At 45.5% G+C, this 10,106-nt stretch overlaps 1 protein-coding gene across 1 annotated transcript; it reads right to left on the bottom strand.

Annotated features, from left to right (window-relative positions):
- Nucleotides 1–187: 187 nt before the first annotated feature.
- LOC119269545 (triosephosphate isomerase, cytosolic-like) lies at nt 188–3,645 on the bottom strand. The gene is made up of 9 exons (XM_037551404.1): nt 3,365–3,645; nt 3,194–3,269; nt 2,976–3,099; nt 2,630–2,714; nt 1,970–2,102; nt 1,148–1,242; nt 876–954; nt 625–707; nt 188–476 (listed from the first exon to the last, which is right to left on the bottom strand). Exons 1-9 carry the CDS (start codon nt 3,404–3,406, stop codon nt 423–425), a joined length of 771 nt encoding a protein of 256 aa, XP_037407301.1. The 5' UTR covers nt 3,407–3,645; the 3' UTR covers nt 188–422.
- Between the last annotated feature and the right edge of the window lie 6,461 nt (nt 3,646–10,106).

Raw genomic sequence — 10,106 nt, 5'->3', positions numbered from 1 at the left:
TTAGTAGTATTCAAATGAATGACAAAAGTGGAATACTGTTCAAACAGTAGTGATGTCTGTGTACCATCAGGAATTCTGTTACTTCACCTGGTTCGAGCAAGAAGTTCATAAAAAGGCAACAGGTAACAGAGTATTCAAATATACGGCACTTCAGAACTTCAAGAAACAAGAAAATTGGTTTCAGCTGTTATGGTGTCAACAGGCCTCTGCGAATTTTGTCGAATTTGTGCATAGTTGGTACATATAAGTAATCCGATTATCGTTCCAGACAAAAACAAGCAAACATAAGCATGCATCACCCTAAAGATAAGATGGTCAATGCGACATAACAGTGCACTCGAATTAGAACAAGATGGTCAAACAGTCTTATAAAGATAAGCAGAATCCACTCCTACAAGCAACTGCATGCATCTCAAAAACAACTAAGCAGAAGAAGACTTCACGGTGGCAGACTTGATGATGTCCACAAACTCGGGCTGCACAAACAAAAAAAAAGTAAAGGTCAAGATTCATAAGAATTGTATAAAGCTTAGCCAATTGAGCGTGACATTATGTATTATATTGACTTCATTTATATAACATGTCAAGTGTAGTTAATTATTTATTAGGAACACGGATTAAGACCTTGAGTGAAGCGCCGCCAACAAGGAACCCGTCAAGATCAGGTTGAGCTGCAAGCTCTTTGCAGTTTGCCCCATTTACAGAGCCTGGAAAGAGATTCAAGGAGAACGTAAAGGGTGAGGTCCAGTTTACAGCAGTTCGGCAGTACGGGGTAAAATGGAATGTTGTACAGAGAATTCAGCATTCCAGTGAAATTCAGTTCATGATTCACTGTCAGTTTCGCAGTAGAATGTAACTATTGCAAGCAGTAGTACCTCCATAGATAATCCTGGTAGATTCAGCAACTGCAGGACCAACATTAGCGTGGAGCCACTTCCTCAGACCATCATGAACCTAGTACCATTGGAGTTTCAAGATATCAGAACTAGAACAACAAGCAACTAGTGAGAGTGATTCGTCGGTATCGGATATAGGGAGAGGCTCAACTGTCTTATGGAAGCAGGCAAGCAGTAACGTGTGAACAAAAATGTCTTACAGAAACAGCAATCCGTGAAAAGTGCTTATTGCTCTTATTGAGACAGTATACCTCCTGTGCTTGAGCAGGGGAAGCAACTTTGCCGGTTCCAATGGCCCACACTGGTTCATATGCCAGCACAACGTTTGTCCAGTCTGATGTTTTCTCTGAAAAAAAAATAAGACACAAACAAAAGTGAAACAGGCGAATGGTAAGAATCTGTCCATTTCAATCTATTGCACAAAATGCAAAGTACAGATAAACTATAAATGGATTCAATTAGTATTTTATTCCTTTAGTATACTAGTAACAAAGTTCAGAAGTACATAGTTTACTATCTGTTTGCTTGTATGACCTAGGCTCCTAGAATTAGCATTTAGGAATACTATACATAAACAGAAAATAGTTTTCGAACTTCTCTCAGGGTATTCTGTTGATCTGTTCCCTAATATGATGTACTAATCTTCAAGGGAAGAGGTCACAGGGATATATATTACTACAATTTTGGCTATTTTCATATTTAGGTAATAAAACAGTGAAGGAGGACTTGCACAATGAAGCCTATATGTAATAGGTAGGAATTAATCAACCATCTAATTGCACAATGATGGCTGCATGCATCGATTGATGCAGAGGCCAGGGGTTTTGCCTCCTTTTCCAAAAAAAAAAAATGACGAAAACACCATATGCAACAGATATGGGCCTCATACGGCTAGATATGACATGGGCCTACATATATACTCGAGCAATACTCCGAAGTCTAACACATTTTTCAAAACAAAAATTCTTACACAGATGCATGGTAAGCAAAGCATCATATCCATTTTCCATGAAGTGTGGATAGAATTTATCAATGTATCAAAATTACCTTGAATATCAGTGAGTAAAATTTACCTGCAATAGCTTTAGTCTGAGCAGAAACAACTTCCATTGTCGTCCCTGCTTCTCTCTGTTCAAGAGTTTCACCAATGCAAGCAATTACCTTGAGTCCTTGGGCGAGTGCGTAAGCCACTTTATCAGCAACGAACTGTCGTGGAATAATAAAGCTGTTACTGAAACAATACTAGAAGACTTCTGATGAAGTAAAAGAAATGAAAACAGTGGTTCAGACATCTTGATTGAGAAACTAATTGCAAAAAGGTTCAGGAACTGGTTATATTTGACAAACTTGCTGGCTTCATGTTAAAATCTTTATGGGTTGGTCAGGCACAATTTTTCCTGGACGCAAATGGTGAAAGTAAAACCAAAACCCATCTGGCCTGGCCTAGTTTTGCCTCGGCAGAAAGGGGATTGGCACCTGGCAAGTAATTCTCCAAACATAAAACACGGAATATCATATAAATTAATTTCAACCATTGAGTTGAGCGACTCAAGCAGATCTGACATCCAATGTTTCTATCAGTCTATCTTTTCTACACACCTTACTAACTATACTACTAGTACTAAAATTCCCGGCCTACCTACTTGGTAACCAAAGAAACTGGACACCAAAGACAACTGATCAACCAAGTAGTATTAGTTGAACGAACAAGGTTAGAATTAAAAGGCACTCACATCATTTGATTCATTCAACAGTGCTCTCCTCTCAGAGTGCCCCAAAATGACCCAAGGCACCTGCAGGTTCACCAGCATCTCAGCACTGCAATGAGAAGATGACATACGTCAGAGACTTGGCACGCACAGAGCAGAGTCTTATTCACAGTTCCAATACCATGTGAGTATATCTAGAAAGCCGTACGAAATCATATTTCCACTAAGTAAAACTACTCCCGCAACTTTGAAAGTGGAAATTTGGGTGCTCGCGAACAAATTTGATCACTTTGATTCGTCCAAATCCGCTCTCATTGCGAAATCGAACAAGAGGGGAAGCGAGGGGGCAGAGTTAAAAGTGGCACTTGACCTGATCTCGCCGGTGAAGGCGCCGCCCTTGCGCACCCAGCAGTTCTGCGCGGCGACGGCGAAGTCGGGCCGCAGCAGCCCCTTTGCCTGCTGCAGGAACACGAACGGCGGGCTCACCACCACCTCTGCATCCAAAACCAAACACCGCAATACATCAGCAGTTCAGCACAGCAAATCGAGTCGATCCCGAAGGGAAACAAAGCCGCATGCGGCGCTCACCGACGGCGTTCTCGGAGGGCACCTCGGCCTCGTTGAGGAAGGTGACGATCTTCTTCACGTCGTCGCCGGTCCCGTTCTGCACGCACGTACCGCGGCAAACGCCATTATTACAGATCAAAAGCTTCAAGCTTGGGCCCGAAAACGGGGGGCGGGCGGGGCGGGAGAGCTTACGCATTTCCAGTTGCCGCCGACGAAGAACTTCCTGGGAGCCATTGGTCGGGCCGGGCGGCGTCTCGGAGGGAGGGAGGATGTGGTTTTTCACTTTTGTTTTGGTGTGTGCGATGCGCCTGAGGTTTGAGACGGGCGGTTTATATGGAGAGGGCGGAGGAGGGCAAACCGGCGGAGGAAACAGGCGGCTCGCCTTCTCGGGGCGGAAGAAAGAAGAAGGGGGATCCCTCGATGCTGCGGGCGCCGCAGCGGAGCGCCGGAGCCTACGTTTTCTGCCCTTTTCCAAAGGCACTCGAGCCAACTGCTTGGGCTCAAACACAAGTTGCGAGAAAATTACACGAATCGACCTCGAATTATTATTTTTTTGCGAAAAAGCCCATAGATCTATTGATCAGTACGAAGCATTGCAGAGCTCTCCTCAAGAAAAGAAGAAATTACAATGCAACCCATGGGGAACTGGCCATCGTCTTCCACCCCGATGTGCTGATGGCGCGCCGCCGATGCCCTTCCCACACCGGAGTCAGGCTAACCTTGTAGTTCACGTGGACGGGAAGTCATCGAAGCACCGATCCTATTGGACCATCGCCTTGGTGGAAAGATCGCCAAAGCTGAAGCCGAAATCACATATCCATGTGCTCCTCCATACCAGGAACAACCATACCCAAAGCACCAAAGCTCAACGAATCTATGGATCCAAAAGCACACACCGCCTGCCGGGATGGGGATTGAACTCCAACAACATTATTCATCTGCAACGCCGCCTCTACCACCAGAACAACGCCGCCAAGAACACTTACCCTAGTTTCAACACGCCAAAGCCAAAGATCCAGGTCTTCCCCACTCAGCCATCGCCGGAGCAGCGGCTGGAGAGGGGGGGGCAGGGAGCCCGCGGCCTGGCCGATGGCAATGCTGGGAACTTAAGTCACCTCCTTTTCACCTCTCTGGAACCGTAACTCGGGGAAAGGAAACTGTAATCGTCCTCAAATTTGTTGTCGCGTGCCGTCACATTGAGTCTCCTTTTTGCGTAAAGGCGCATCACTTTTCTGGAAATTAACCCACGCCCCATGCCTCGTCAGGTCTCACTGTCCCACATGTCAGGTAAATCCACCAGGACAACCATTCTAACTTGACGGGTCTCGCTCTCCCTCGTGCTCACCCTCTATTGCTCAATGCCATCGTCGTTCGCGCCATGGTATCCTGGAACGATGGCGAGACCTATGATCACTCCATGGAGGAGTTCGATTCAACTGTAAGCCCCTCTTTCTTCTGTCTCGTGTGCTAGCTTTAGGGTTAGGGTTCTTGCTGGTTTGAGGATTTTTTAACAGAATCTAGTCGATTCGACTTGCTCCATTCAATTTGGACCGAATCCAGGCCCATCTCACCATTGAAGACTCGGACTTTAAGGGCACTGTGGAGTATGAAGACGTCCATGTCTTGGGCTACCACAAGAAAAATCCTATAAAATTGGTATCATTCGAAGGTTGCCTCACTCGAAGGAGGTTTTATGTGTGTCCTAAGAATATAAGCTCTTTCTCTCTCTGCATGCATGGCTGCTCTTCAACTCTCTTTCCATGCTCTTTTGACATCATGATCTATGTGAGTAGTTACATGTGAATGTAGTGCACTCTGTCCTTTTTTATCTATGTTCATGTGCTGGAAATGCGTACTCTGAATGATATGTAAGAATATAATTTTAGGGATATCTCAGTTTTAATCGAGTGAACTTACTACTCTCTTCCAACTGTACATTTTGTTTTCTGCATTCAAGATCTCATTCTATAACTTGTAGTTTTATGCTATTTGTCAATTATATCTTGTGGTGTAAGTAGGCAAATGTAATCATTATCCTTTTTTGCTAAACAAGGTGTCTTATGGAGTTTTGGGTTTCTAGGAACATGGCATAATTATCAACAAAATTCTTCCCTTTCTTGATAATTGTGATGGTACATAACTGAGCGTACTTCCATTACATTACAATTGCTTCATCTACTATTTACAGCTCAAGTGAAATACATTTCACTATATCTACTCTTGCATGATTTCCTCTGTTGCACGCCTTCTATCTCCCCAGGCCCTTCAACTGCTCTATCTTTTGTTGGTGTGGTTCTCTTGGCTTCTCTTAAGTGGATTTGGCATCTCTCCAATCATCTTATGTGGCTCAAGGCAATGTCTGACGTAATGTCACGGGTTCTTGCAGAGTAAAGACATTACCATGCTCATATCCTTCCTGGGTGGCGGTGTGTTATACGAGTTATACTTCTCGTTTGTTGCCCTTGTTCTACCTGTCGTGTGGATTACTCTGGTAATAAGAAGTAGGGGTATGAACAAAGGCTGGACCTAGCTACGACGCAAGTGTGACACATAAATTTTACGAGTTCAAGGCCCTCACGGAGGAGGTAACTGTTGGAGAACGTAGCAGAATTTTAAAATTTTCTACGCATCACCAAGATCAATCTATGGAGTCATCTAGCAACGAGGGAGAGAGGAGTGCATCTACATACCCTTGTAGATCACGAGCGGAAGCGTTCAAGAGAACGGGGTTGATGGAGTCGTACTCATCGTGATCCAAATCACCGAAGATCCTAGCGCCGAACGGACGGCACCTCTGCGTTCAACACACGTACGGAGCGAGGACGTCTCCCGCGCCTTGATCCAGCAAGGAGGAGGGAGAGGTTGAGGAAGAGGGCTCCAACAGCAGCACGACGGCGTGGAGGTGGTGAAGCTGCAGTACTCCGGCAGGGCTTCGTCAAGCTCTTACGGAGGAGGAAAGGGTTGGGGAGGGGAGGGGCTGCGCCTTCGATGTTGTATGCAGCCCTCCCCTCACCCCTCTATTTATAGGGGAAGGGGGAAGGGGGCCGGCCCCCTCTAGATGAGATCTAGAGGGGGGGCGGCGGCCAAGGGGAGGGGGGCTTGCCCCCCAAGCAAGGGGGCGCCCCCTTTAGGGTTTCCCCCCAACCCTAGGCGCATGGGCCATAGGGGGTGTGGTGCCCCAGCCCACTTGGGCTGGTTCCCTTCTCCATACAACCCATAAGGCCCTCTGGAAGAGATCTCCCCTCCCGGTGGACCCCCGGAACCCCTCCGGTGGCCGCGGTACAATACCGATATGCCCCCGAACCTTTCCGGCGACCGTATGACAACTTCCCATATATAAATCTTTACCTCCGGACCATTTCGGAACTCCTCGTGACGTCCGGGATCTCATCCGGGACTCCAAACAACATTCGGTAATCACATACAAGTCTTCCTAACAACCCTAGCGTCACCGAACCTTAAGTGTGTAGACCCTACGGGTTCGGGAGACATGCAGACATGACCGAGACGACCCTCCGGTCAATAACCAACAACGGGATCTGGATACCCATGTTGGCTCCCACATGCTCCACGATGATCTCATCGGATGAACCACGATGTCGAGGATTCAATCAATCCGTATACAATTCCCTTTGTCAATCGGTACGTTACTTGCCCAAGACTCGATCGTCGGTATCCCAATACCTTGTTCAGTCTTGTTACCGGCAAGTCACTTTACTCGTACCGTAATGCATGATCATGTGATCAACCACTTGATCACATTGAGCGCGTTATGATGATGCATTACCGAGTGGGCCCAGAGATACCTCTCCATCATACGGAGTGACAAATCCCAGTCTCGATTCGTGCCAACCCAACAGACACTTTCGGAGATACCTGTAATGTACCTTTATAGTCACCCAGTTACGTTGTGACATTTGGCACACCCAAGGCACTCCTACGGTATCCGGGAGTTGCACAATCTCATGGTCTAAGGAAATGATACTTGACATTCAGAAAAGCTACAGCAAACGAACTACACGATCTTTGAGCTAAGCTTAGGATTGGGTCTTGTCCATCACATCATTCTCCTAATGATGTGATCCCGTTATCAATGACATCCAATGTCCATAGTCAGGAAACCATGACTATCTTTTGATCAACGAGCTAGTCAACTAGAGGCTCACTAGGGACGTGTTGTGGTCTATGTATTCACACATGTATTACGATTTCCGGATAACACAATTATAGCATGAACAATAGAAAATTAGCATGAACAAAGAAATATAATAATAACCATTTTATTATTGCCTCTAGGGCATATTTCCAACAGTCTCCCACTTGCACTAGAGTCAATATTCTAGTAACATTGTGATGAATCGAACACCCATGCACTTCTGGTGTTGATCATGTTTTGCTCTAGGGAGAGGTTTAGTCAGCGGATCTGCTACATTCAGGTCTGTATGTACTTTACAAATCTCTATGTCTCCATTTTGAACACTTTCACGAATGGAGTTGAAGCGATGCTTGATATTCCTGGTCTTCCTGTGAAACCTGGGCTCCTTGGCAAGGGCAATAGCTCCAGTGTTGTCACAGAAGAGAGTCATTGGGCCCGACGCATTGGGTATGACTCCTAGGTCGGTAAGGAACTCCTTCACTCAGACCGCTTCTTGTGCTGCCTCCGAGGCTGCCATGTACTCCGCTTCACATGTAGATCCCGCCACAACGCTTTGCTTGCAACTGCACCAACTTACTGCCCCACCATTCAAAATATACACGTATTCGGTTTGTGACTTAGAGTCATCCCGATCTGTATCGAAGCTAGCATCGACGTAACCCTTTACAACGAGCTCTTCGTCACCTCCATAAACGAGAAACATTTCCTTAGTCCTTTTCAGGTACTTCAAGATATTCTTGACCGCTGTCCAGTTTTCCATGCCGGGATTACTTTGGTACCTTCCTACCAAACTTACGGCAAGGTTTACATCAGGTCTGGTACACAACATAGCATACATGATAGACCCTATGGCCGAGGCATAGGGGACGACACTCATCTTTTCTCTATCTTCTGCCGTGGTCGGGCATTGAGCCGTGTTCAATCTCGTACCTTGCAATACAGGCAAGAACCCCTTCTTTGACTGGTCCATTTTGAACTTCTTCAATATCTTGTCAAGGTACGTACTCTGTGGAAGACCAATGAGGCGTCTCGATCTATCTCTATAGATCTTGATGCCTAATATATAAGCAGCTTCTCCAAGGTCCTTCATTGAAAAACACTTGTTCAAGTAGGCCTTTATGCTTTCCAAGAATTCTATATCATTTCCCATCAACAGTATGTCATGCACATACAATATGAGAAATGCTACAGAGCTCCCACTCACTTTCTTGTAAATGCAGGCTTCTCCATAAGCCCGCATAAACCCAAACACTTTGATCATCTCATCAAAACGAATGTTCCAACTCCGAGATGCTTGCACCAGCCCATAAATCGAGCGTTGGAGCTTGCACACCTTGTCAGCATTCTTAGGATCGACAAAACCTTCCGGCTGCATCATATACAATTCTTCCTTAAGGAAACCATTAAGGAATGCCGTTTTGACGTCCATTTGCCATATCTCATAATCATAGAATGCGGCAATTGCTAACATGATTCGGACGGACTTCAGCTTCGCTACGGGTGAGAAAGTCTCATCGTAGTCAACCCCTTGAACTTGTCGATAACCCTTAGCGACAAGCCGAGCTTTATAGATGGTCACATTACCATCCGCGTCTGTCTTCTTCTTAAAAATCCATTTATTTTCTATGGCTCACCGATCAACGGGCAAGTCAGTCAAAGTCCATACTTCGTTTTCATACATGGATCCTATCTCGGATTTCATGGCTTCCAGCCATTTGTCGGAATCCGGGCCCACCATGGCTTCTTCATAGTTCGAAGGTTCACCGTTGTCTAACAACATGATTTCCAAGACAGAGTTGCCGTACCACTCTGGTGAGGAACGTGTCCTCGTGGACCTACGAAGTTTAGTAGTAACTTGATCTGAAGTTTCATGATCATCATCATTAACTTCCTCTCTAGTCGGTGCAGGCACCTCAGGAACATTTTCTTGAGCTGCGCCACTTACCGGTTCAAGAGGTAATACTTCATCAAGTTCTACCTTCCTCCAACTTATTTCTTTTGAGAGAAACTCTTTCTCTAGAAAGGAGCCATTCTTGGTAACAAAGATCTTGCCTTCGGATCTGAGGTAGAAGGTATACCCAACAGTTTCTTTAGGGTATCCTATGAAGACGCATTTTTCCGATTTGGGTTCGAGCTTTTCAGGTTGAAGTTTCTTGACATAAGCATCGCATCCCCAAACTTTTAGAAACGACAGCTTAGGTTTCTTCCCAAACCATAATTCATACGGTGTCGTCTCAACGGATTTTGACGGAGCCCTATTTAAAGTGAATGCGGCAGTCTCTAAAGCATAGCCCCAAAATGACAGTGGTAAATCGGTAAGAGACATCATAGATCGCACCATATCTAATAGAGTGCGATTACGACGTTCGGACACACCATTACGCTGAGGTGTTCCAGGCGGCGTGAGTTGTGAAACTATTCCACATTTTCTTAAGTGTGTGCCAAATTCGTGACTCAAGTATTCTCCCCCACGATCTGATCGCAAGAACTTGATTTTTCTGTCACGTTGATTCTCAACCTCACTCTAAAATTCCTTGAACTTCTCAAAGGTCTCAGACTTGTGTTTCATTAAGTAGACATACCCATATCTACTCAAGTCATCAGTGAGGGTGAGAACATAACGATAGCCACCGCGAGCCTCAACACTCATTGGACCGCACACATCAGTATGTATGATTTCCAATAAGTTGGTTGCTCGCTACATTGTTCCTGAGAACGGAGTCTTGGTCATTTTACCCATGAGGCATGGTTCGCACGTGTCAAATGATTCATAATCAA

This window comes from Triticum dicoccoides, chromosome 3A, assembly GCF_002162155.2.
Source record: "Triticum dicoccoides isolate Atlit2015 ecotype Zavitan chromosome 3A, WEW_v2.0, whole genome shotgun sequence".
Classification (NCBI taxonomy): domain Eukaryota; kingdom Viridiplantae; phylum Streptophyta; class Magnoliopsida; order Poales; family Poaceae; genus Triticum; species Triticum dicoccoides.
This window is presented reverse-complemented; position numbering and strand designations above follow the sequence as displayed.

Excerpts from the sequence above, each read along its gene's own strand:
- LOC119269545 (XM_037551404.1), bottom strand. The coding sequence starts at position 3,406 with ATGGCTCCCAGGAAGTTCTTCGTCGGCGGCAACTGGAAATGC. Across the intron at positions 2,103-2,629 it reads TGTTGAATGAATCAAATGAT|TTCGTTGCTGATAAAGTGGC; the intron begins GTGAGTGCCTTT and ends ATTCCACGACAG. Across the intron at positions 477-624 it reads TTGGCGGCGCTTCACTCAAG|CCCGAGTTTGTGGACATCAT; the intron begins GTCTTAATCCGT and ends TTGTTTGTGCAG.